Source organism: Solea senegalensis, linkage group LG20 (genome assembly GCF_019176455.1).
Source record: "Solea senegalensis isolate Sse05_10M linkage group LG20, IFAPA_SoseM_1, whole genome shotgun sequence".
Taxonomy (NCBI): domain Eukaryota; kingdom Metazoa; phylum Chordata; class Actinopteri; order Pleuronectiformes; family Soleidae; genus Solea; species Solea senegalensis.
In genome coordinates this window covers 8,804,838-8,832,057 of record NC_058039.1, presented here as the reverse complement: position 1 = coordinate 8,832,057, position 27,220 = coordinate 8,804,838, and the positions used below count along the sequence as shown (strand labels likewise).

General features: G+C 40.9%; 3 protein-coding genes across 5 annotated transcripts; 2 read left to right on the top strand and 1 right to left on the bottom strand.

Moving 5' to 3' along the window:
* The first annotated feature begins 328 nt into the window (after window positions 1-328).
* Window positions 329-7,400, top strand: rab5aa (RAB5A, member RAS oncogene family, a). Of its 3 annotated transcripts, XM_044052001.1 has the most exons (7): window positions 329-489; window positions 2,740-2,780; window positions 3,181-3,402; window positions 3,574-3,725; window positions 3,868-3,990; window positions 4,139-4,232; window positions 4,900-7,400. In XM_044052001.1, exons 3-7 carry the CDS (start codon window positions 3,237-3,239, stop codon window positions 5,013-5,015), a joined length of 651 nt encoding a protein of 216 aa, XP_043907936.1. In that variant the 5' UTR covers window positions 329-489; window positions 2,740-2,780; window positions 3,181-3,236; the 3' UTR covers window positions 5,016-7,400. The 3 variants fall into 3 exon arrangements, with proteins under 3 accessions (XP_043907936.1, XP_043907934.1, XP_043907935.1); XM_044051999.1 differs by lacking the exon at window positions 2,740-2,780; XM_044052000.1 differs by lacking the exon at window positions 329-489 and having other exon boundaries at window positions 2,528-2,780.
* Window positions 7,401-8,111: 711 nt separating this feature from the next.
* kat2b (K(lysine) acetyltransferase 2B) lies at window positions 8,112-15,973 on the top strand. The gene is made up of 18 exons (XM_044051993.1): window positions 8,112-8,435; window positions 9,847-9,973; window positions 10,061-10,206; window positions 10,313-10,399; window positions 10,497-10,678; window positions 10,770-10,961; window positions 11,079-11,182; window positions 11,289-11,414; window positions 11,701-11,834; window positions 11,953-12,161; window positions 12,244-12,370; window positions 12,467-12,577; window positions 12,715-12,858; window positions 12,952-13,066; window positions 13,164-13,194; window positions 13,424-13,487; window positions 13,578-13,662; window positions 14,534-15,973. The coding sequence occupies exons 1-18, from the start codon at window positions 8,235-8,237 to the stop codon at window positions 14,725-14,727; spliced, it is 2,379 nt and encodes a 792-aa protein (XP_043907928.1). The 5' UTR covers window positions 8,112-8,234; the 3' UTR covers window positions 14,728-15,973.
* Window positions 15,974-16,493: 520 nt separating this feature from the next.
* Window positions 16,494-21,678, bottom strand: sgo1 (shugoshin 1). The gene is made up of 9 exons (XM_044052048.1): window positions 21,222-21,678; window positions 20,306-20,517; window positions 20,158-20,210; window positions 19,998-20,062; window positions 18,798-19,655; window positions 18,579-18,710; window positions 18,239-18,406; window positions 17,094-17,265; window positions 16,494-16,990 (listed from the first exon to the last, which is right to left on the bottom strand). Exons 1-9 carry the CDS (start codon window positions 21,364-21,366, stop codon window positions 16,831-16,833), a joined length of 1,965 nt encoding a protein of 654 aa, XP_043907983.1. The 5' UTR covers window positions 21,367-21,678; the 3' UTR covers window positions 16,494-16,830.
* Window positions 21,679-27,220: the final 5,542 nt, after the last annotated feature.

Sequence of the window (27,220 nt, the reverse complement as noted above, 5' to 3'; positions counted from 1 at the left end):
TTGTTGACAATTGTTTTTATTATGTTTATATTTAACCTCACAAGACCCAATATAAATGAAAAATTGTTTTTCATTTGGCAATCATAATTTAATAATTTAACGATTAGTAAAATTAAGCCTACTTTATTGTAAAGTGCAACAGATCGTCAGTCTTTAACTTTAACTGGTTTAAATGTGTTCATTTTGTTTTTTTTTGCATTTCTGCTCAATGACATGTAATGTAATGTAATAAAACGTTTATGTGGGTGAGAACTAGGTTGGAGCAGCAGCAGGCGTGCCGTGTGACGTGGCACAGGGGGCGGAAGGTCTTGTTTGTGTTTTGGTTCTAAGGGGAAGTTGCGAGAAGAAAGAAAGGAGGAGACGTGACGGGGTTTTTGAAATTATTTTCTTTGTTTCCCCTGCACCGTCTCACAACAGCCTCCCAAGTCCCGCGTGCAGATACCACCGCGGCGGTATTTAAAGTTCAGAACACCGTCTGGCTGCTCTCAGGTACTTGACAAGAGGCGACAAGTTGCTGTTTCCAGCTGGCGAGCTGGCTAACGCTAACGTCTGCTAATGTGAGCTAGCGCTGTTGCTAGTCCAGCTAATGTCGGTGTTGTTTAATTACCAGGAGAATGTGGGCCTTTGTCATGTCTCAGCGAGTCCTGCTATGTGTTGAGGTGTTGCCAAAAAGACGCGAATAGCAATGTCCAGCGTGGTAGTCAATACAAACGTCTTACAGTTGACTTTGTAATGTCCAACCACTAGAAGGGTGGAATCAGGTTAGTGGGTGGAATGCTAACAGTGTTATCAAGCTAATGTTAGCTTTTGTTTGTTGTGGTTTTGGCTACTGTCGCGTAGCTGTTAATCATTTCTGACTGATAACGCTATCTTTCAATACAGTCGCTTATTTGATAACATTCCGTATACCGTTTCGTTTGCTGTTCTTAAAGCAATTGAGACACTGGTGTTTCTAGACCAACTATGGCGATTGCAGCTAAGCTAACTGTCTAGACTACAAAACAGTTTGGAAAATGGCTTCCCCCTTTCATAATCCAAATAAATGCTTGGCTACACCTCACATGAGCAGGTGTGTTTGTTGTCAAATAACAGATAAGGATTATTATTCATCATCTGTGAGCTGTTCAGTTCTGTAGTGTGCAGCGCTTGTTGACAAGTCTGTTTCAGGAGTCTGTTCTCACTGCTGTTTCTTACTAATTTCTATGTCGACTCCTAACAAATGTTAATATTGCGACTTTTGCATTGTATACACACACGTGTTTATAACCAAATCATTTTCTTCTATTGTCTTTAAAAATGTAGCTCTATACGAATCACCCTCCTTGTGTTGGTATTTCGATGCTTCCATGTGTATATAACCAATATAGCACCACGGGGTAGTACATATATATATACATATATTTATTATTAAATCAAAATTACAACTCTGTTCAGCATTATTACAGATACACTTAAAGTGTGCATCTGAACAATAATGCTGTTTCTTATGTCGATCTTGGCATAACTGCAGTATTACATTGATTTAAAACACCTGCATGAGGGAGTTGGTGTGCACATTGAGAGACATTGTGGTCAGGAATTTGCTTGCACCGATCATGCTCGGGTCAAATTCCCCCTGGAAACGTCAGATATGTGTTTGTCACTTAGTTGACAACCACCATTTGTTTTATATATTCAGCCGTTTGTTCTATATAAATTAGTAAGCAATGCATGAATGCATGGTATGTAACCATACACGTGGGTGGGCCGAACTCTTGAAATTGCAGGGAGTTTTGACAAGCCTTTCTTTGCTTGTGTCACTGTATGTGGTTTTGGAGGGTTTTCGCAATCTACTGGATAATGTCAATCACAAAGGCATTGTCGGCAGTATATGCTTGTTTGTGTTTTGTATCTAGAAAAACAATGTCAGCGATGTAAATGAAGGCTTTTCATGCTTGACAGATGAAAGAAAGGCCAAATACAAAGTGACGGAAGAATCATATGTCATTGTACTGTAACATCATAATGTAGTGTACTGTGACACACTATACAAATACTAAGTAGGTTGGTAGTGTCAGCCAGAAAAGGGACATTAAACCCTTTATATTCGGCTTATCAGAGAGGTCACAGCTTAGGTCTGTATTTTGAAAATAATAATGTAGTCTTTCTGGCCTCTGTTTGCTTACACTTAAAGTCCAGTGTGTAACTTCTGTCACCAACATGCTGCTAGCGTCTGGGAGGACTTGACCTACACCTCAGAACTTTCTGAATGGATGACTCCATATCGCAACCGTTTTCTTCCAATATTTGCTTAAATATCTCACAACCTCCCTCATGTTTCAGAGAACCGGGGATAACCTTGACTTTAAGTTTTCTTCCAACATTTGTTTCACCTCACTCATGTTTCAGAGACTCCAGTTTTAATTCCTTCACACAAAGTTCACTGGTGTTTTACTTTACTGTAGCTGTTATGTTTCTGCCGCCTTTCCATCAGTTGTGATGTAAAATGCATCACGCTGTGTCACTACAGACATAAAAACAGCTATACTGAGAAACACAGAGAGCTGTGTGGAGCTGATGGGCTTAATCAGCATTGTGTGTCTGAATGTAATTTTTAAGTTACACGCTAAAAAACATAACATATTTTTTAACGTAAGTATTGAGAAGTAATTCCATAATAAACTTTCAACATAATGTAAATCAAGTGGTCTAAGAGAGAACTATACTTTTGTAGTTTCTCTAATCTCTGTTTCCAACCAGAAGCCATGATGGGAGACTTCACAAGACAGTTCAGGGAGAAGGTGATCCTATTGACTCTTCCACTGCACACCTTTTGTGGACAGGTTGAAAGGCATGAAAAAGAAAAAGTTTGATTATAACCAACAATGTGTCAATATGGGTAGGATGTTTCATGGATTGTCTCAGGTCATCTGTTTCTTCTTAAACACATTTGTCTCTCTGTGCTCATCCCAGGACAGAAAGCCTTGGTCCCATTTCGTTTAGTAGTTTAACTACCTAAGAATGGAACTTAATAATCACCTAATTTTCTGTGTATCCTTCTAAACTTAGCTTTAAGTAGATATGTCAAGCTACTTCTGTTTCAGTGTTAACGTGTCTGTTATTTCATAATGCTACAATGCAGTCAAATGTCATATGCTTTTTATTGTTCAATTAACCCTTCTCATCTCTTGACTTTTGCAGTAGAATTGCTGCTCCTGAGGTTTAGCATACAGTACACCGAGGGATCTGACTAGGTCATGGCCAATCGGGGAGGAGCTACAAGACCCAATGGACCCAATTCAGGGAACAAAATATGTCAGTTTAAGCTGGTGCTGTTGGGGGAGTCAGCTGTTGGAAAGTCCAGCTTAGTGCTTCGCTTCGTCAAGGGCCAGTTCCATGAATTCCAGGAGAGTACAATAGGAGGTAAGTTTCATATCAACAGACCAGGCTTTCTCTCACTTCTTTGGTAGGTGTATGTAATTATAGCTGATTGAGTGATAGGTGAATTTATTACCTCCTATCACACTAGACTGTTTTGTGCAGGTACTGATAATGCAATGCTGACTCATCTATCATCCTTTCCTGTCCTTTCAGCGGCCTTCCTCACCCAAACAGTGTGTCTAGATGACACAACAGTCAAGTTTGAAATATGGGACACTGCAGGTCAGGAGCGTTACCACAGTCTGGCACCCATGTATTACAGAGGAGCACAGGCTGCTATTGTGGTCTATGACATCACAAATGAGGCAAGTTCATCCACCTTTATGCAATTTTCTGAACACATTCTTACTCTGAGTTGTACTTAAAGTATTTGCTATGCATACAGTTGACAAGTTAAACACATTGCATAAAGTTTACTACAAATGCAACTATTTCCTGTGTTTGCAGGAGTCCTTTGCAAGGGCAAAGAACTGGGTAAAGGAGCTGCAGAGACAAGCGAGCCCTAATATAGTCATCGCTCTGTCAGGAAACAAAGCTGACCTTGCCAACAAGAGAGCTGTCGACTTCCAGGTTAGACAAAAAATAACAGTGCCTTGACAGTTATTTATTTGTAATCAAAGAGAATCTAATCTTTATTTGTTATTTATGAGAAGTATGTTGAACTAGAAAGCATGCATTTATGAGAATTCATTGAAAATTCATGGCGTTCTATTTCCAGGATGCCCAGTCCTATGCAGATGACAACAGCTTACTGTTCATGGAGACATCAGCTAAGACATCGATGAATGTGAATGAGATATTCATGGCCATTGGTGGGTAACTCTTAACACTTTTCAATTCATTGGTTTTTTTCTGAGAATTTGTGGAGTGGCAATCAAGCTAATAATTTCTACTGCTAGTTTTATAATGGCATTTTTCCACTAAACATTTCTAGCATGTTGTTTTCCACCTCCCCAATGTGGGTGGGGTCGTCGTAGCGCGGCTTCACAAAACTGCTGTGACACCGCTTGGTACGCAGCACACGGGCAAAGCAGTTGTTTTCAGTGTACTGAATCATTATAAATCAGTTCATTAAAAAGATTAGTTTAGTACTTCCTGCATGACCAGAGCACAGACTGTCACTAAATACATCTTATTTAACAGACTCCTCCAGATTTAAGAAATGTCCTTTCTAAATGTTGGAGATTAGCGTATGTTTTCAGGATTTTAAGTCTTTTTAACTGACCTACAGTTTAATTCCTGTGTCGGACGTTACGCTCTCTGCCAATCAGTGCTTGGCAGTCTGTCAGTGTCACATTTTAGTATCAGCTCGCTTGGAACCTCGCCTGAGCAAGCACTATCACTGATGGAAAAGCAAAAAAACACGAGTTGTGCTAGAACTGTATGGTGGAAGTTGTATCCTTTTTCTTCTGCTCTTGTAGAGTTGTAATTTCTTTGATTGTTGTTTAGTTCATGTTGTGTTATATTGTCTAATTTCAGCAAAGAGATTGCCGAAGAGTGAGCCTCAGGCTGCAGGAGTCAACAGTGGACGGAACCGGGGAGTGGACCTGACAGAAGCTGCCCAGCCAGCCAAGGCTCCCTGCTGCAGTAACTAACCTGAAGAATGCCTTCCCTCCAAACAACCTGTATAGCAGTAGCTAATGCGACTGATGCCCTGACTGCCACTGCAGTTCCTAATGCAACATGTTGTGCTCTTTCCCCAATTATCTGATTGGCAAAACAAGAAAAAGTTCCCACCTTTAATTTTTCTGTAGTGAAGTCAATGCCATGACACTGATCAACATGGCTCTGCTTCTTGTCCCACATAATGGTTCTGCTGCTACCTGATAAGGACTCCTAACCGTTTGTCCTTACTTTCTGTCATCTAGCCTCTTACATGTATCAATTCTTCAAGATTAACGACAGCAGCAGATATTGGTGAACCCTGTTGTTTGACGTCTTCTTTCCATCATGTAGATATGAGTTTCATTAAGGGGAAGTGCTCACTTCCCGTTTCTGGAATAGCTTAAGTCTTAACTACAGAAATACTAAAAAGGTGTCTTCTGGTTTTTCTGTTTTGTTTCTTGTTTTCCCTTTTTTGCTATACAAATTTCAAAAATGTGGATGCACATATCTATACACTTACATGGCCTAAAATAGACAAACTGTTGTACATTTGTCTGCAGTAGCACATAGACAAATACTACTGGAGAAGAGGAGTGTATTATGTATGCAAGAAAGAGGAAAGAGTGGAAGAAATGCCGAACAGAACCCCAAGTGTCTCTCTTTTGCCACTGGGACCCTTTTATCTGATGGTTTTCAAACAGCTGTGGACTATAGTTGTTTTTAGATTTGATTCACCTTTGCCTCTTTATCTACATCCTTTCCCCACTAAAGTAGCACTAGATTACATTCTTTTCTACCAACTTTAGTCTCTATTATGGGCCTGTGTTTGCTTGTAGCTGTCCCTAGTGGCATTGTGCAATGTTTCACAGTATTTACTCTGTGATTTTAAGTGTCCGCGACGACCATTGGAAATCAGCAATCCCCCCTCTGTTACACCCAACTCTAATCACAACAAGAACATGCAGTGTCTTTTCATAAATCTTATGTAGACCACCCTTCGATGATTAGACCGGGGACTCTTGGGTTTCGTCCTTTTGGATAATTCAGTAGTTAATTCAGACAACGTTTTCCATTGTGTTTATGTTGCTGCAGCTGGGTTTGCACATCGTAAAAAGCAAAGGTGATGGTAGCGAGCAAGGAGTTGCAATGTGGTTGCTTCATAGTCACCTTTGAATAATGATATATTTTCTCTTGAGTAGGAAGTGCTTAAGACACGGTTACGTGTCGTCGTGTACAAACTGGGCCTGACTGGCTGGTGACAGGTTTCATCTATAGACTCACTCATACCTTAATTTGCCCGTATGTTCATCGTCAAGCACACGTTTGCACATGAACACACGTTTGCGTTGACTTCTGCCTTCTGAACTGTCAAACCAAAACATCACTGTACATAAGCACATGCACACACACAGCCTGTTACACAACCCTCTCACTTATGTTGACCACATATTTTTTTGTTTTCTTTTCCATAAACCTTTCAGCTGTACATTGTTCTATACAAACACATGGAAACACACACATTCATACATGTGGTTAGCTCTTTTTACAGATCTGTCTTACTCCGGCCTTGCACTAATGATGCTCATGAATATATCTTGTCATAATTTCAGCCAGTGTGATATATATATAAATAAATATAAATACATATAAATATATATAAATAATATACTGTAAATAGGGTGTTGCAGTGTAGGTGTTTTTCTTTTTTTTTTGACTTACCAGTGACGGGACTAATGCTTGCTAGGGGGCTGTCTAGATAATCATTTAAAAAAAAAAAGTGTACAGTTATCAGAAAAAAACAGCTTTGGTTTTGTTGCTGTTCTTTTTTCACACAAATGGTTAAATTATAATCAGTGGTGGTCTTGTATGTAGTGTTATAAAAAAAGAATGAAATTGCATTTATTTACTCATCTGTCTTGTACTTTCTTCTCAAATGATAAAAAAGTAATATCCAAATATGTTGGTTTCTATTTTTTAACACTCACAAATTATTATTATTATTATCATATATTATATTTTCTTTTTGTATCAAGCTATGATTTCTTGTCCACCAAGAACCTGCAGTATCAGAACCTGCAGAAAAACTTGTTGAGAAACATGCAGAGGAGTTGGACACAGTACAAAACGGTTTGATAAACCAACTGTCTGCCACCGAAAAGCATCTTGTGACCATCTCATTGAAAACAGTAAACAGCTCTGTGCTGTAAAAAAGGGTGGTTCATAAATGAATGGATTAACATATCAAGGTTAAGGTTAAGGTTTTGGGGTTGTTGTTTTTTTGTCATAAACACCTAATTAATTACATGCAAGCATTTTACAGTACTGTTCTGTAATGACCAAATAAATACTGAAATAAATTTGATCATTTATTATAATCAGACTGATTGTATGTGTGAGTGTGCATGGACTGTTGTTGCCAACCTGAAGTTAATAAAGACTTGGATTTAGTTTCATCTTTAACAACTAATTTCAAGACGTCAGACAGTATTTCTTTAAATGTGTCTTATATTCTTCCAGAGATTGTGCAATGGAGATTTATTTTTATTTATTTAGTTTTTTTCAAAAACTTTTACTTGTGATTTATTTCTAACATTGTCATGGACCTTGAGTAGAATTTGACATGGACTAACAAAATGACTGCCTGTGTTTGATTATTCTCACACTGAATGAAGTCAGGGACCAGCTGAAATTCATAGGACAATTAATATTAGTGTATTATTTACTTTTTATGGCACTAGGGAACATAAGCAGCTGTCTTTGTCCGGCTTTGTGTTACAGAAGTGTCAGTACTTGAAACTGGGTTGCAATGGTTTGTCATATTTTTAAAAAAATGGGTTCCTATATAGAAAGTTTGAAACATTCCATGATGTTGAAGTGCAACATAAATATTCATGTAGTCTAAAAAGCATTGCTCACTGTAATCTATCTCATGGTCCTTCAGACACTGTGTGACTCCGTATATGCTTGATTTCCATCTCATTTGACCTTGAAAATTTTTTTTTGACACATTCGTTTGCATTCTGTGACCTCTCCTCTCTCTCAGTTATGGTCTGTCCCGCCTGAGTCCCCTAGCGGAGGAAAATGAACCTACAGCAAGAAATTGAAAATAAGGATGAGCGCCATGTCTGATCCTCCGCTTGTGGAATAGAGCGGACGGTAGAGCGAATATTTCCCGGGCCACGGGTCCCTGTGGGGATTCGTTCCTGATAATGGCCGACAGCGCGGGGATCCAGCAAGGTTCGCCGGCCATCGGAGCTGCGGGCTCGGTTCCGGCCGCTCCTGGAGCCGCGGGGACGGAGGGCTCTGGCGCCGCTGGAGGATCTGCACGTATCGCCGTGAAGAAGGCGCAACTCCGCTCCTCTCCTCGGCCGAAGAAACTGGAAAAACTCGGAGTGTATTCATCCTGCAAAGTATGCTGTATTTGCAGACTCGTGAAACACACCGGCGCGAGCGCGTTCTCTGATTAAAGCCCGTGTCCTGTCCTGTGCGCGGCTGCAAGAGTTTGCAAAATGCAAGCGCAGCAAAGGAAGCCATTGCCGCACTTCATTTTTTTCTTATCATCTTATGCATGCACGAAGCAGTTATTGAAAAGCGACATCAAGACGTTGTTAATGAACAGCGTTGTTGTTGTGTTTTACCACGGGGCCGTGAAGCCGGGGCCTCCAGCTGTGCTCTGTCCGCCGTTTTTACACTGGGACTGTGTTTCTGTCAAGGTGGGGGGTTGTGAACGTAAACACTGGCTTGGCTCTGTGTCTTTGGGAGTAACTGAGGCTGCGTGTGTTCAGAGGCTGCAGCTCCACTGTGTGGGTGTGTGCGTGTGCTGCTCTGGTGTTTTCCACGGGGGGGATCCACGGTGCCCCGTGCCTCCTGTCAGCGCGCGGCGGTGGAGGATGAGGGTTTGACTGGGTTTATGCAGCGTATGATCCGCGGAGAGAGAGACGGGGTCTTTGTTATGACAGGGTGACAGCTGCTGAAAAGGGGGTGGGGCGGAGTTTGTTGTTGTTGCAGAGCGCATGCGCCGTGCAGCACCTCTAGCGGGTGACAGTCCTGCTCACCCCCACCTCTCACTGACCAGGCCGTCATAACAAACCTCCATGAACATATAAAAGGCTTCAAAGTTTTTATCGTTGGGACATTTTTAACAAATTTATGTATGAATCACACAGTGAAGGAAAGTTAGAAACCAAATTACTCATAACTTTCCACTGGGCCCGATATTAACAACAATTCTTATCATGATAATCTCAATCAAAATTCAGATTCATGATCTAATTGGGATTATTGTAAATTATATATATATATAAGTCAAATATATTTTATGAAATGTTGCAAATAAGGAGTTGTATGTTTTAGGGAACAACCGTTCCGTTTCAGCCTTTGGGACATTTAGCCTGGGATGGGTGACTTTGACATATTACGGAGAGAGAGAGTTCAGAGAGAGGAAACTCTTATTGGGTCTGTTATATTACTGCTGCTCTGCATACAGGTCTCATCCCTTAGGCAGGAAGATACTGTAGTTACGCCAGTGTTTGCTATGACTTTCTATGCTGCAAAGAAGCTGCAAAGAAACCTAAAAAAGAGAGTCAGACAATGAATGCCAAGCATGTCAATAATGGCAGAGAAAGGTTGTGAGATGTTACATTAGGTCAAATGAAACAAGTGTATCTGGGGCTCAGGACAGAGAGACACAAACATGTGGATGAAACTCTGAAACTGCCTATTGAAGCTTTTAAAATCTGTTTAACTTGTATTTTGACTCACTGTGACAATTGAATCTAAATCTATGTTGAAAAGATTAAAACTGCTATGTTCTTCTCTTAGGCTGAGGGAGCCTGTAAATGTAATGGCTGGAAAAGTCAGAACCCCCCTCCTACTCCCCCGCGAACCGACCAGCAGTCCAACACAGTCAACCTGCAGGAGCCCTGCCGCAGCTGCTCTCACACTTTAGGTATGTTAGCACGATGAAGACAGAAACGAGAACATCATTATCATCACGTGAAACGTTTGTGATTTGCTTTACAATTTTATCTCCCAGGTGATCATGTGACCCACCTAGAAAACGTATCAGAGGAAGAAATGAACAGACTTCTGGGTATTGTCCTGGACGTGGAGTATCTCTACACATGCGTTCACAAAGAGGAGGACGCCGACACTAAGCAGGTCTACTTTTCGCTCTTCAAAGTAAGCATCTGCTTTTGCAATCAAAATACACCAACACTGGATTTTACTACTTGCATTGTGTACAAGCAAATACAGTATATTCAAGCCTCTTCTGTTTATGTTTCAGCTGCTGAGGAAATCCATTCTGCAGATGGGTAAACCAATGTTAGAAGCACAGGAGAGTCCTCCGTTTGAAAAACCCAGCATTGAGCAAGTAATTGCACAAAACAAACACTTTGACACAAATAAGTGCTTCACCTTGTCTCTAATTTTTATCTTTCTTTTTTTTTTTATCATGTTTCCCAAAATAGGGGGTGAATAATTTTGTCCAGTACAAATTCAGCCACCTTCCATCAAAGGAACGCCAAACAATCGTGGAGCTGGCAAAGATGTTTCTCAACCAGATCAACTACTGGCAGCTGGAGACGCCCTCACAGAGACGCCTAAGGGTGCCCAATGACGACTTAGCCGGGTACAAAGCCAACTACACAAGGTAGCAAACGGCAACGCATAACTCATGAACATGCTGCACGGTGTCATTGGCATGTTGAAAGTAAGTTACTTGTGTTGTCTGCTGATCACAGATGGCTCTGCTACTGCAATGTGCCTCAGTTCTGTGACAGTCTCCCCCGGTACGAGACCACTCAGATCTTCGGCCGGACACTGTTACGTTCTGTGTTCACTGTGATGAGGAAGCAGCTGCTCGAGCAGGCAAGACAGGAAAAGGACAAGCTGCCACCTGAGAAACGCACACTCATCCTGACACACTTTCCCAAGTAAGGAAAAACAAACACTCACGGAACCAACGTACATGCACGTTCATAATATCAAACCACAGAGTAGTCTCATGCGCACACGTGGCAACCTGTTTAACCTAGTTTTCTTTGGCTCAGGTTCTTGTCGATGCTGGAGGAGGAGGTTTACAGCCACAGCTCGCCGATCTGGAGCCAAGATTTCTTGGCAGGAGCATCAGGGGGACAGATTCCTATTCACACAGGTAGCAAACGCCCTCACAGGCTCCACAGAAACACACATGCACCACTACATTTTTAAACATATGATGGAATATGATGGGTTTTTTTTTACTCTCTTTTGCTCTGCAGTTATCAGTGCGCCCCCTGTGGCCAGACCTTTGTACTATAGCACTAGTCCAGTGTCAGTGGACCCCTCCACCTGTGGCAGCGTCAGTCCAGCCAGGAAAACAGCGTCCGTGTTGGAGTCAAACCCAGGTATGCAAGTTAGACCGGCTATTATTATTTAATTGTTTCCATCTGACTGCTTTATTTATGTTTCCCAGACATCTCCAGGGCAACTAACATACTAACACTGTTAGAATTGAACTGAATGTTGCCATTAAAGCTGTTCCTAACACTGACTCTATGATAGTTTTTGTGTTGTCAGCTGATGTCAAATGCTGGTTAGTTTCTTGTTTGCATTTAGACACACTGCTTCACCGCTGATTAGAATATTTCAATGACGAGGAACTTCCTCTCTCCCCCATTGACTATGTCGTAGTTGGGGAGAAGCGTAAACCCTCCGAGCCCCTTCCACATGAGGAAACCAAGAGACCACGGGTGGTGGGTGACATCCCTATGGACCTCATCAATGAAGTCATGGCAACCATCACTGACCCTGCCGCCATCCCTGAGGTAAAGTAAAAAAAACAAAAACGTAAAGAAATAATAGACTTTGGTGAAAGATATCATGCTGATATTCAGTTGATGATGGTAGAGAAGATAATGACTTAATTCCTTCCGTTCTGTTCAGACCAATCTGCTGTCAGCTCACTCTGCGCGGGACGAAGCCGCTCGTTTAGAGGAGCGCAGGGGGGTGATTGAATTCCATGTCATTGGTAACTCCCTAAACCAGAAGCCCAATAAGCGGATCTTGATGTGGCTCGTCGGCCTCCAAAATGTCTTCTCCCACCAACTTCCCCGTATGCCCAAGGAGTACATCACGCGGCTGGTCTTTGATCCGTGGGTGGCGTCACAGTTTGTTACCACTTTTCACAGTTGGAGGTGTAATGGCGGTGACTGAAATTCATCTTTTCACCCACAGGAAGCACAAGACTCTGTCACTGATCAAAGACGGCCGCGTCATCGGAGGGATCTGCTTTCGCATGTTTCCGTCACAGGGTTTCACAGAAATCGTCTTCTGTGCTGTCACATCCAACGAGCAGGTCAAGGTGAGAGCACTCCTTGTTTCCCAGCGTGGCATTTCATTGAAAGTATATTCTGGTCAGTAGACTGGTCAGTTTTGACCTTTGCCTTTGTGGCTGCAGGGATATGGAACCCACCTGATGAACCACCTGAAGGAATATCACATCAAGCATGAAATCCTCAACTTCCTCACTTATGCTGACGAGTACGCCATTGGCTATTTCAAAAAACAGGTACCATGGTTAATAATATACACAGATTGGTTTGATTATACTTGCTAAAGTACTTCTTCTTTTTCTAGTTTTTCTAGTGGTCAAAATCCTTTACTCCACCATTTCTCTTGTTTGATACGTCTCCTTCTTCCTCTCAGGGTTTCTCAAAGGACATCAAGGTTCCCAAGGCCAAGTATGTGGGCTACATCAAGGACTATGAGGGAGCCACACTCATGGGCTGTGAACTCAACCCCAGTATCCCCTACACAGAGTTCTCTGTTATCATCAAGAAGCAGAAGGAGGTGTGTGGGTGTCTAAATTCTAAAATTAAAAAGCTTAACATCTTTTAATCCATACTCTTGACTCTTGTCTCTGTCTCTCTCCTTCTCTCTCAGATCATTAAGAAACTGATCGAGAGGAAGCAGACTCAGATCAGAAAAGTCTATCCTGGACTTTCCTGTTTTAAGGAAGGAGTTCGGCAAATTCCCATAGAATGTATTCCAGGCATACGTATGTTACACTAACGGAGTGCAGCATGTCTCTGTCTTACACTATTTAACTTTTAGTGTGACATACATGTCTAACTGTGGTGTCATGTCATTGCCAGGTGAAACTGGATGGAAACCTGTGGGCAAAGGGTAAGTGTGAAATGACTTGGATTAAGTTTTCCCTGTTGGCAAGAAGCAGGATTCCAAATTTAGGACCAGTGGACAGTCACATAATTAAACATCAAATATAAATCAATAACATGGACAAAACGATGGGGAACTCCTAGCTAACAGCACTTTAATCCTATTAGTTGTTTTACACTATTGTTGGTCATTATTACTTTTATTACCCGTTTCCTCTCTATTGATTTTCCCCCAGGAAGGAACTGAAAGACCCTGATCAACTGTATAACACGCTGAAGACTATCCTCCAACATGTGAAGGTGAGGGCAGAAGAGCAGAGAGACATGCAGAGAACGTTTAACGAGTAAACACAACAATTTTCTAACAACGTTTTCTAACTTATGCCACAGAGTCACCAGAACGCCTGGCCTTTCATGGAGCCTGTGAAGAAAACAGAGGCTCCTGGGTACTATCAAGTGATTCGCTTCCCCATGGGTATGTAGTTGCATGGCCACAGTTACTCAGCAGGGAGGGGACAAGGTTTAAGAAACAAACAATATATCAGGTATATCAGGTTTAGTAAGGATCTACTTAAGGGAGAATATGGAGTCAGACCATGTCATCCACAATGTTTATGATCAGTGTTCAGTCAGTAAGTAGTATTAGAACAAGAATTAAGTGTGGTTAAGTTTTACCTTTCTGGTATGTGTCGAACTGAACAGTACCGAGTGGAACTGTTCAGTTCGGTATGGTACACATTTTTGGCGTTTCCATTAGGAATAGTGCCAGGAACAACCGGCCCCATTTTTGGTACCCTTCACTTGGGGTGCTACAGTGATGGTATGGTACAAGTATGGGTGGAGCCAGAAAAGCATCACTCCCTTGCGACTGGTGTTTCTTTCAACGCCCACAGTCTATTCTCACACAAAGCTTGACGTCTTGTTGAGACAAACAGCCACAAACTGAGCAGAAAAGAACCCTACTGCTCTATTGTTGTCCGTTGTGTTACATGTTGTGTCACGTTCAATGTTGTTGTTCGTTGTCCGTGCACTGGTACAACGTCACGCTACACACCTTGCTGATGTGGTTGCCAGGCACAGCACACACCCTGCCTGCCAAGTAAAGGTACTGTTCTGTGTCAAAATGCAAGCCTGACCCAGGGTTACCATTCCAAACCGTACCGTTCCATGATGGAATCAAGCCAATAATTCCCTGACATGCTTGGAATAGGGAGTCGTGAGAGGTGGTGTTCTCCAATGGTTGCAACCTGCATTCCCACTATTAGATGGCAGTCATTTTTACGCACTGGAGCTTTTAAGAGCCGTACGATTCACATTTCACTAATTCACAATTTTTCTCCTCACAGACCTCAAGACAATGAGTGAACGCCTAAAGAGCCGGTACTACACGACTCGCAAGTTGTTCATGGCGGACATGCAGCGCATCTTCACCAACTGTCGTGAATACAACCCACCAGAGAGCGAGTACTACAAGTGTGCCAACTTACTTGAGAAGTTCTTCTACACCAAAATCAAAGAAGCAGGCCTCATTGAGAAGTAGGAGAAGAAGACGTTTCTCCTTGACAGAGGATGAGACAGACCTTAAAACTAGTGGTCAAGGCGAGGATATAGTGTGTTGATGATTCAAATGACAGCTGTGTGCAGAGACAAGCCAAGGATAGGACTACTGATTCTGGAGCAGTTAGGTTTCAGGAAGGTGTGGAAGGTCCACACAGGTCTCAGATCGGCACTCTCAATGTTTGATGCATGCAGGCAAAGATCCTGAATCAGTACCATTTACACTGAACAAACGGCCACAAGGGAAGGTCTCACTGACAACCAGCGAGTCTGTTGCTGAGAAGAAACAAAAAAAGCTTGTGTCTTCATATTTCATTAGAAATCCCAGGGTGCCATGGAAAGAGAGGACAGTGGAAGCTGAAATAGGAAAACATACTAAATAGGGCTTATTTTTCGGAAGGGTACGACAGCTGACTGCGGTATAACTTCATCTCTCCTTTCATATCCGGCCGCTTTGAACGGCGACATCCTCTCAGTTGACTCAGGTAGATTTGTCATGAGCAGCATAGACATCTACTGTGTGTTACATCACTACACTAGTGTTACCTTTACGGACTGTGATTGAGAATAGATTTTCCTGTCTATATAATCTCGTACCTGTGAGTGTGCACGGCATCAATGAGGTCAAAGTTTGTCTGTGATGAGTTCATCCTGCCAAAAGAGGAACACATACTTTAAATTTGTATGGACTTATCATTTTAAAGCACTTATACCCATTGTATATTTTAAATGTGTATATAACATATATTTTATGTTTCAGAACTAAATAATCTTTTTTTAGTAAAAGCCACCAAGGGCAGTTTGTCTATCAAAATGCACTTTTATTTTTCCAAGTATTAGTTAACATAAATTAGAGCATTTGTCTTCTTCAGATTTTGTTTGACATATAAATTACGGCTGTTGACCAAGAGCTAATTTAATTACCTGGAGTTTATTCTTATTTATGTGCTGTAATTTAAAAAGAATTATGCTAAAGACAAGGTTAATTTATTTTCTTATTTTGTCCTGCAGATGGAGATTGAACTTTATACTTTGGAGATAAATGAAAAGATTGTGCAATACTATGTAGTTTTGCTGTTTTGTAAAAAAGGTGTTTGTACTTTTCAAACTTTAGGAAAAATACATTTTGTAGTGTCTGGAAAAAATTACTTCATGCTCTTTGTACAACTGGTTTTAATGACATAGTGTTACCCTATTTTATAGACTGAATAAAAGAGAAGTGGGGTTAATTCTGTGTGTTTTGTTTCAACTCTGTGTCATTAAATGTTCTCCCAATACAGTAGGTTGTATTTGTGAAGACAACAGGACAAAGCTGCCCATGTGACTTTTAAATACCTTTCAGATATGGTGAAGTGAATATTTATAATCAACGTACATCTTGTCAGTTTTTATTACCTCTCCCCATGAAGTTGGCATGAAGTATTGTTTTTGGTGGCTGTGTGTGTGTGTGTACTTCTGCACTTGCTTGCAATATGAGCAACAGAGGCTTGTTAGAATTTAGAATAACCTTTTTAGAATTTTAGAATGAGGTGAAGTCTGCCATCTCTGATTGCCTTGTTGTATTTGCATTAGCAAGGGTTAATTAATCTGCAAAAGATGGCGTGACACTAACTTAGTTCCATCTAAAAAAAAAACATAGTTGAATGTGACTCAGTTTTCTAGCTCACAAGGACAAACAAATTGCTCATTCGAGCATAGGCCTTAATATAGAAGAAAAGTTATTGTCTTTAAAAAATATTTCAGGAAAAATTAATATAGAAATTGGAATTTATTATACAGCAGTATGAGCTCACGTTATTTCATTACAAAAACAGTTAACATGGTTTGAGAGAAATCACAAAACATTCCGCTTCAAAAAAATAGCCATTACTTTCTCGTTTATCTTGTGATCAAGCAAAGAAATGACGAAGAGCAGACTAAACACATGTAGAGCATGAACATAGATGTGAAAAAAAGTATAAGTTCACAGTCACATTACAAACAATGTCACAAAGATACAACCTTGCAAGAAAAAACACTAAAATATCACCACAACTCTATCAAAAACTGACAATGACAGCCAACAGTAAATACAAGGTGACTGCTTTCAGCGACATCCAACAAAGGACTCATTGTACATATCAAACTGCTTTTGGCCATTGGTAGATTTCCTTGAATTTTGCTCAGACCTCCGGTCAGCCTTCTGTTTGAATATAGGAGAACGGAGGAACTGCAGGTCTGTGAACTTGTCTCCACGCCGAAGTTTCCTGTAAAGGAATTTGATTGTATTTGATTTGTTGAGCATTCACACAGTACAGTACACAATTGAGAACCAATTACAGTGAGAGCAGTACTAGTGTACCAACTTACGCGTTCAGTGAGGGCTCTTTGTAGTCAACCACCATGGTGCAGCGGCGCTTGCGTGCAGGAACAGGAGTGGAACAGCGGGCATCAGAGGGGAACTTGCGATAGGCTGCGGGGGACATATTGGTCACATCACACAGACTCAAGCCCCGCCCTGCTGTCCTTATACCAAGCCCACCTGTAGAAACGTGAAGGATAATGTGATACACAATGAAAGAGAAAAGGGAAACAGGAGTTGTGCAAATACACCAGTGAGCAGCTAAAGTATAGAGTGCAATAAGGCAAATGCACAGAGAAGTAATAACACTGAAAGGTGAATCTGACCATGCGTCCCAAGTGCACACTTGTGTTTGATGGAGTGCTCAATCCTTAGTGGTCAAACTGGGATTCTATTACAACTAACATGTTTGGGAAATGACCAATGACTGTACATTAAGATGGACAGTAAGACCCCTTCTTTGAAGTGAGGCCTAAAACACCCTGATGAACCCTATTTTATGCATTTCAACTTCTTATTTTTCTGATGCTACGAAAATGGTGTGTGACATCACGATTAACTCAACTCTTCTATAATGACTACACGACCCTGGTGCCAAATTATGTCACCAACTATTCCGTTGTTCACTTGACTATAAAAAAAATCCTTCTAGTGTAATGCCTACCTTATTTCTGGTGAATCTGTTATCACAAGGTGGCAGCAGCAGCAGCAAGCATTTAGTTAGTGGACTTCATGTGTACTTGCAGAAGTGACCACATTTAGAAGGTTTCTTGAATGCATCTTGAAGCTGCTCCTCTAAGCTCAACATGCTGTAGATCCCACAATGATGAAATTTACCAGGGTCTTTAAATGCATCTTGGTCGCTGCTCCCGTTAGCACTGTGAACCCTGCATTACTTTCAATGCACTCGAGTTTAGAATATTCAAATATTCAACATGTAATACCATTGAATATTCAAATACTGTCTATTCTAGAAATGTCCATCCCTAATGTGTATTGGAAGTTCATTTGTTCATTCATGGCCTACCGATTTATCCTCCACATGAGGGTCGCGGGGTATTGAATTGTCTTCATTTTTTATTCCGTGTGACGAAGTATAACCACATCATCCGTCCTCATACACAGTCACAGTAAATGACAAAAATAAACCTACGTTTTCTGCACGTCTTGATCCTCTTGGGCGTTTGGTGGGACAAAAGAGGTGGAGCATCGCTGGGGGAATCTCCAAAGTTGGACAGAACATCGCCTATTCTCATCATCTCAGCTTCAACCAGAGGGCTGACAGGGAGCAAACAGTCCTCCAAATCCTCCCTGTGAGGCTCTGAGAAACCAGGACAAACTTCAATTAACTTATTATCTTAAATTAACATTCTAATATGACACTGACAACTCTCTTGATGCAGGTACACTAAGAATACACGACCATGTTTTGCAAGTCTCGAGTGGCATAGAAACTTTAACAGTATAAAACAAATATAACATGTTTCACTCACCTTGGTGATTTTCCTTTCCCATCTCTGTGGGGTTAGGGCTGTTAGAGATATGAGAGTCAGGGTACCGATGGAGAGGAGATTGATTCTTTTCAGGCTGCATAGCCTGAGGACTTGAATCTTCATTTCTAAATACTATGGAATGCAAAGATACTCATCAGTTATCTAAACATAATTATGTCATGCCATTAAGTTAGAAAGCTGCCAAGCCTTAATTCTCACCAGAGATCTCCTGTTTCGGATAGATGTTCTCTTTCTGTCTGATGACTTTGGAGGGCCGGCCTCTACGAGTGGTGATCACCTTGGTCTGGTCTGGTGAAGTTTGTTTCCTCTTGGTTTTTTGAGGGACGTAAAGACTGTCCTCCGATTCAGAGGACAACGATGACGAGCTGGACTCATTTCTGGAAGCTGTATCTTCAGTAACAGGCTGTCTGCTTTGTGGAGGCTCTTCACTGACAGGGGTGGCCACCTGACTGTCATCTACTTTTGGCTTGAAAGGTGTGATGTGAACCGCCTCTTCACAGTCAAAGTCAAATGTGTCATTAAATCCCAGTGATGTGTTGAGCTTATTGCTCTGTGGTGGAGGTGCTGTTTTGGAACGTGTGGCTGAGCGGTCTCGACTCTTAGAGCGGGCTCTGGGTTTGGGATTTTCCCATGGTTTCTTCATTTGGGCACGCTCAGGTCTGCGGCCCCGCTCAGCTTTCCGTGGAGCTGGTTCTGTTTTGGTACGAGGCTGAAGCTGGGCTTGTTTCCTATTGGACTGTTGGGTTTTTTTTGTATTTGGAACAGGTTCAGGGGTAGAATGCTGAAAATCTTCAGTGTCAATGACATGTGCCATTTCTGGTTCAGATCTCTGCTGCACCTGATTTAGAATTTTATCATCACCATGAATAGGACTTGCTTTTAAAGCATCCATTCCTGCTATGGTGTCACCCTCACTCAAGGACTGCCTTTTCTGCACACGTTCAGATCTCCTCTTGTTTTTTCTATCAGTGTGCTGACGCCGTACGCCCACAGAAGGTGGCAGAGTCATCTGTTTGTAACATTCAGATTGTCCACTCTTTTCAGAGGACCGAGGCTCTGAAAAAAAGACAAAAAAATTATGATTAGGACAAATAATAATAATAATAATACAAATGGTTGTTACACTGGACATTATACACTACAGCTGTAATATATAATATGAATATCTGGAAAAACAGGCTGCATTTCAATTAAGTGGGTTGGTTTGAGAATAAAAAGAACAACTTTGTGTACACAATTCATAGGGCATAAGGCTAGAAAAATGACTGCCTTAAAAATTAAACAAATGAAGTATACATTCAAATCTCGAGTCATAAATACTTACTGGATAATAAGCTAATAATGATGGCCTATAATCCCCAATACAGACCTGGAATAAAAGAGCATGTGTTCACATACCTGTCCTGATAGGTGAGTCTTCAAACACATTGGGCTCCTCAACATTTTGTCTGGCAAGTTTTCTCCTGAAAATAAGAGTCAATAGATTCACAGTCAAACTCAGCAAGAAGAATATAACTGAATTTTAATGTGATGAACTTGAATGAGTTCAAAAACGTACCCTGTCAGATTAATGTGGTGCTGAGGTTCAACAGGGACCTTTGCAGGTTTAGTCTAAATCAACGCATACAAATACAGACATGAGTACAGCCCTCAACTCCCACAATGATGAAAAATGAAGTGAATATGGACAAGTTTCCAAGGCTCACCTCTGCAGCCTTTAAAGCTGCCAGTGCTTCCTGTTCCTTAAGCTTCTTCTTGAGCAGAAGCAGGTGAAGGAACAGAGCTTGCTGTTCTCTTTTCAGCTGCAGGATCACTGCATTTCCCTGCCTCACTCTTTCCTTCTCAGCTTGCAGGGCTACAGCCAGTGCTTTGTTGTTCAACTGGACACCCTTCAGAATGGTGTGTGTAGTGTTAGCCACTGGGATAAAATAAAACAAGATCACATGTTTGAAAAACACCATGGAATGTGTTACATTGGATCATAAAATGTCAGGAAAAAAACAAAATAGTACAGTCCTTCTTAATCTTAAAATAAAGTCCATAATAGTCTTATAAAAGTATAAGTGACCGTCCAAAGGCTTACGAGACACGCTGGTGTAGAAAAACACAAACATCAGCCACTTCACTTAATTCAACATAAATCACATGGTAGCAGCACAGTGCATTTAGAGATGAAGATATGGTCAAGAGGAAAAACTGCTGATCTACTGAGATGTTCATGCACAACCATCTCTCAGGTTTACAGAGAATTCTTCTGGAAAAAAAAAAGCTGTAATTTTTTGAGTGAAAATGTCTTGTTGTTGCCAGCTGTCAGCCGAGAACAGCGAGACATGCTCGAGATAACACAAATCAGCACGGTGAACCTAATAAAGTGATTGGTGTATTATTATAAAAATAACAATAATAGTACAAATGATGATAGTAATAATAATAGAGGATTCTGATATGGCCTTTATTTTAGATTACCATTTGTACTTTTTGATTGTGTGAAAGGAGTGTTTTGAGGCATAAAACGACATGTTCTTATAAACACCTGAATGTTCCGAATAAAGTTTGATCTCAATAAATATAACAGAGAGAAAATAACTGATATGTGTGCATGTTAAGCCCACATTTCCTCACCACTGTTTCTGTTTGTGATTCTGGACCGTCCTTTGCTGGGAGCTGAGGCACTAGCAAGCCGTCTGTTCCTCTTCTCCTTCATCTTCTCCTTGATGTCCTCCAGACTCTGCTGGAAGGACTTCTTCTGGGCCCGCTCCTTCCCCATGGCTTTGGATACTTGTTGAGTTCAAAGTGATGTAACTTGTCCAGTTAATCCAGAGCGAAACACGATTCTGCACCTTCGGCTAACCTGCTAGCTAAGTTAGCATGCTGTCCTACGTTAACGTTAGTACACGCTATCCCCCGGAGCTACAGTTGGGCGTTGTAAATGAAAACAACGTACCTGCATGTATATTTCACCAAAATGTTGCTGAATAAATTTAACAAATGTGTATTTTTTTTTATAAACAAAATAAGAGAAGTAACTCCTTTCTTTCAACAACCAGAGAGTAGTCGTTCGAATCTTGAGCCGCGACTGCTGATTGGTCGGAATTGGACTTGACGTAACTTCCGCCTGGCTGATGCGAAGAGTTCGCAAGATGGCGCTAATGTGCAACACAGAAATGCAAAGCAGCGATAAAAAGTGATTGCTCCAGATGTGTCAGACCTTAGAGACCCCAAATAATATGCAAATACTTCAGAGGTCCACGCCCGTATCATGTAATATAACACAGAAGTGAACAGATAACGCTGGATAATCGTAATAATCTCAATACTAACCAAAGATCATTCTGATAATCATTAGGATGAAGGCATTAATGTAACATTACAGTCAGTTAACAACTGCCATTTAAAACAACAATTAACTCTGCTTTACCTCCAAGGCCCACACTTCTGTAAACATTGGATTGGGTACTCATAATCCTGTTATATTCCTCACTATCTTATGTGTTTCTTGTTTGTATGAACAAACAAAGTGCAGAAGGGTGTATTGAACATCTTGTTTAAAACAAATATGTAATTAATATTCCTCAATATTCCTCAAGGGCCGAGCTTATTCAGCCCCTCCAACACAACCAAATTTATAATTGACTGCTGGAGATAAGAGCTTGAGGTGCTCTGAAGTACTCAGCTGCATGAAGATGGAGCTAATATTTGTATTAATCTTATAAGCCCAGTGACTGGCAGTGTTTGCGCGATATTCCTTGTGGTCTATACGTAACTCTCATGACTCATCCAAACTTTAAGATAACACAGTACATCAGGAAGCGCGTTTATTTGAATGAAAACTGTAGTTGGCATTATGTACCAGTAACCAACCTCCTGTTTGTGTGTGTTTGTCCAAGTACACCTCTGCATACACGTCTCTATTGTCCTGTTTGTATTGGAGTTAACCAGCACGAGCACTTTCACACATTTATACTTGCATAACCGGTGTGGCAATTAAAATCTTGACACTAATACAGTGGCAACAGTGACATGTAGTTTGTGCTGCTGTAGCTCATCTCTTCAAGGTTTGCTGTGTTGTGTATTCACATAGTCTCCTGCGTATCTTGGTTGTAACAGGCATTTTTAGTCACACACTTGCTGCTACTGGACATTTTCTCTTTTTCAGACCATTCTCTGAAAACCCGAGAGATGATTGTGTGTGAAAACCCACGTAGATCAGCAGTTCCGAAATACTCAGAGCAGCCTGTGTGGCACCAACAACCGTGGCTCATTCAAAGTCCCTTTTCTGATGCTCAGTTTGAACTCCAGCAGGTCATCTTGACCGTGTATACGTGCCTAAATTCAGTGAGTTTACACATTTTTATTTAAAAAGCAGTTGAAGGGCTGTCGCCACCTAATGAAGTAGCTGGCGAGTTTTCCGTGTATTCCATGATACCCTGCTTCAGTGCCATATGTGCCCACTCCTATCCTCCTCAGGTTTTGCTCTGTGAATGTTTCCAAAAATATTGGATCTAAGTAAATACCTATTCATGATCTCATTTACATTCTCATGTCAAAGTCGACCAGGCTTGTCTTATTTGGCTGACTACTGGGAAGAAACTCGCATCTCTCCTGCATGGCACTGCGGCTAATGTAACATCCATTTGGACCTTTTGTCAGTGAGGATCCAAGAAAGTGTCTGTAGCAGCCAAGTGAATGGCATATTGAGGCTACAGAGAGGACTTTGGTAAAGCTCCGGGTGTTGTCAGCGTCGCTGTCTGAAAACAAATGACTTCAGCAGGGTACCTCAGGCCTGGGCTTTCAGGCGAGACCCTTGGGTAGTCAGTTGCTGATTTAACTTAATTTTGTCTGGGATTATTTCCTTAATGATCATGTAGCAGTTAAGATTTATTACTAAGAAAATAAATTAATGAAAACCCTAGAGTTGAATATCCTACATACTCAAATTACTATCACATGTTCTTTTTTTATAGTTATAATAGTGGTGACTGCTCTGTTATTATGTGAACCATATAAATCTGTAAATGACTCACTATTCTAATAACAACCATATCACCTATGTGTACATAAAAGGTATATATAATTCTTGCTGAAGGCAAGGAGATGTTACAGCAGTTATTTTACCACGGCTAAATATCAAGAGGTGTATTTTGTGTGTGTGTGTGTTTATGTGTTTGTGCGTCTTTGTATGAGAAGAAAGCGAGTGACAGATGATGCTGACAGAAGCATAGACATTTTGACAGAAAGCCAGCCAGAGGGACTCCACAGGTTTTAGCTCAGCTTGTGTTAATGGATAAATCCATCATGCAGTCATTTCATGCCACCCATGACGATCCACGTGTCAGACGCCTGGAGAGAAACTTATTATCTCAGGTACAAGAAAAGGACAGAAGGGACTGAAAATTGAAAAAATATGGCGAGTTCTGTGGCAGCCAGAAAAAAAGCGGCACAATAAAGAGACAAAGAACAGATGACTGTGGATGTCAACACAAATTAAGACATTCCCTTGTTTAGAATAACAGCGGCTCAAATTTCTGCCACTGTGATTGCACTGCATTATTGGGAGATTACAAATTCATCCCTGTTCAATCACATTTCCTTATTTCATCTACGTCTGTCCAGACTGTGTGCCTGGCCAATGGAAGGATCATATGCTTTTCTGTCTGATGAAAAGCATTAGCTCCACTCTCATTTTCAGCTCCTACTCTTTGAATATGGGAAATGGGTAAATGGTGCCATACTCACAAATTCATCGCCATGCAGGTTATGCATTTTAAAAATCAGATTACACATTGAAATGTTATAACGTGTGTGTGCGCGTGTGTCTGAGTCAGTTGCTTGCCGTTAAGAAAATAAAGATGCAAGAGTTCAGGAAATTATATCAGAACACGATTAAAACCTATATGGAATTACTTCAATGTAATTGTACAAGATTAAATTAGTGGTGGATTCTTCTGAAAACCGGTGCAATAAAAAATATTCCAATAATAAGTACATATGTATATATATGTATATATATATATATATATACACACACACACACACACACACACAGCTGCAATTCTTTTATACAAGAATTGCAGCTTAAACTGCTTCACAACAAAAGAAAAGAAAATTTAAAAAGCAAATACAACAATAAAACCCAACATGAAAAGGAAAAGTCTAAAGTCAAAAAGTCATAACTTTGAAATGAAGCAAAAGATGCAAATTATCTATTATATTTTATATTTCAGACGCATGAGCTTCTCCATCCATGTGAGGTTGGTAAGTGGCTGCACTAGCACCAGCACATTTCTTTGAACCTGGATGACAGCAGCACACACATTGGCTCTCTGTGGGTTGCAGTCTGGCCATTATGCCTTACTGGCTGCTCTTGAACACCCTGCTGTGCCATTTACTTCACAGCCAACATCCCCTCCACTCACTGATGTGTTGCTCCATACCACACGGGCTGCACTGCCTCTGTAGGACTGGAAAGTCTCACAGGGGACTAAATAAAGTCTGTCTGCTACTTCTGGGGCAGAATCTGCTCCTGAGGAATAGAAATAGAAAAGATATTACATTGACGACTTCTCTGAACTAGTCACTTTTGTTGTCTGGGCAGCTGTGGAAGCATGTTGTCCATGTACCATAGTCCCACTCTGCCCACTCGAGCTGGAAGAATACAAATACCCACAGAGCAGTCCACAGTGTGGGACTGTCAACCTGATGGACACATCTAAAATGCAGCGGCTGCTGTTTATCATTATGCTCAAGACAAGTTATTAGATGTTATTTATAGTTGTGTTCTTGTTAAAAAATATCACACGAATAATACTCGCTGTACAGACTGTGAAGCCCTTTGAGGAGAGTTGGATTTGTGATGTTGGGCTATATAAATACAAATTCACTTGACTTGATTATATTAGTTGAGCTTAAACTCCAGCAAGTTACTGGTAAGAAATAGTCCAGTGTCATTTACAATGTCTGTGCTATAAAACACTTCAATATTTGTATTATGTGGCAATTGAATGTTTTACGGTACAGATTTGACTGGCGTTGCAGTGTATAATACATAGTCCTCATTATAAACAGTCACCATACAGTCACCGAATAATGATTACAATATTCTTTGAGTTAAACACTGGATCATCTCTTTTGGATCAATCGTGTTATATTTCTATTCTTTGTCCTTTGACTGCTGCAGCATGTCAATTTCCCCAGTTTGGGATCAATAAAGTCTAATCCAATCTAATGTAATCTCTGATGTCTTCAGCACCAAGATGTCTCTTAAAATGTGTTTTTTTATTTAACTTATTATACAATTTACACAATATTTTCTTGCAGGTAGAACCAGTTCTCATTTACAAACATGATCTGGTTCTCATTTGAGCTTTATTAAAGATGCCTATCCCTTATTTCTTTGGGTCATGTTTACGTTGTTTCGTGAGAATTGAAGTCAAAATGAAGAAGTGAAAGCGCTGCGTTGTCTTGACAAAAGCTTATCACGGTCTTTAGAATTGCCCTTGCAAGGCATGCACAGCTCTGCTCTGTACCTTTGTACTCTCTCCAGGTAGAGAGCGATAAATTCCCCAGATGCCAAGTCAGGCTTTTGTGTTGCTGGCACACTGTTTGTTTAAGCGTGCATGTGCTCATGCATACCACAAGTTTGACAAAGGAGTGGAAGGGAAAACCAGTGGAGACACCGAACTGAATTGTGGGATAACAAAAAAAAAGTGAAGGAGAAAAGTGGAGGCTGCGAGGGACTGAGCCAGGGATTTAAGGGGCCTGAGAAGGTCTGAATTCTGACAGCCTGTGGAGAATTGCGCATCCCACACACAGATGTTCACAATCACTACGCCAGATAATTAATAACAATAATAATGACTGCTGTGACAACTCGAAGAATGACGGGCAGTGAGTGATTGGATGATAATTCTCAGAATTGGATGGTGGAATTATTTACTTTGGAGTGGCTGTGGCAGGCAAAGGCAGACAAGAAGGAAAGACCCAAACAAAAGGAGAGTTTTAAGTTTAAAAAAAAGGCAGCAATCACACGACCTCTGACCTTCTGAGCCGAGTGTGGCCTCTGAGATGAAGTTACAGTAACCATCACTCACACAAGTGACAGATTAATCAGATAATGTCGGTATTATCTGATTTAGTAGTTTATACTTGTGTGTTTTTCCACATAGTTCAGTCTTCAGTCTTCAGCAGAGACAACACCAGAAAACAACAACACAGAGAGTGCCTGAAGTTATGAATCATCAACATAATGCACCTCCTCAAATCAGCAGTTTTCTCTGTTAGGATTTGGAAATTAACTTCCAAATGAGACTCATGCTGCTTGAGGCTGCGATGTAGTAAAGCTCATCAAAAAAGACCCAATGAAGTCAGACACAACATTCCTGTTTTGATTTATCTCAGAGAGAGAGAACCTGCATGGGATGCAGTGAGTTAGGATTATCTGAACTCTCAAGTAGTAATTATTTGGAGAAGAAAAAAAAGAGTTTCCCGAAGCCAAATAAAGGCGATGGATGTGTCCTTTTCATTTTGTTGGCAAATACCTGAACGCAGACCAAGGAAAGATTGTTTCTGCGTGCTGCAATGTAGCAAAGGAGGATAAAGTGGGGTTATGTCCGACTCAGAGA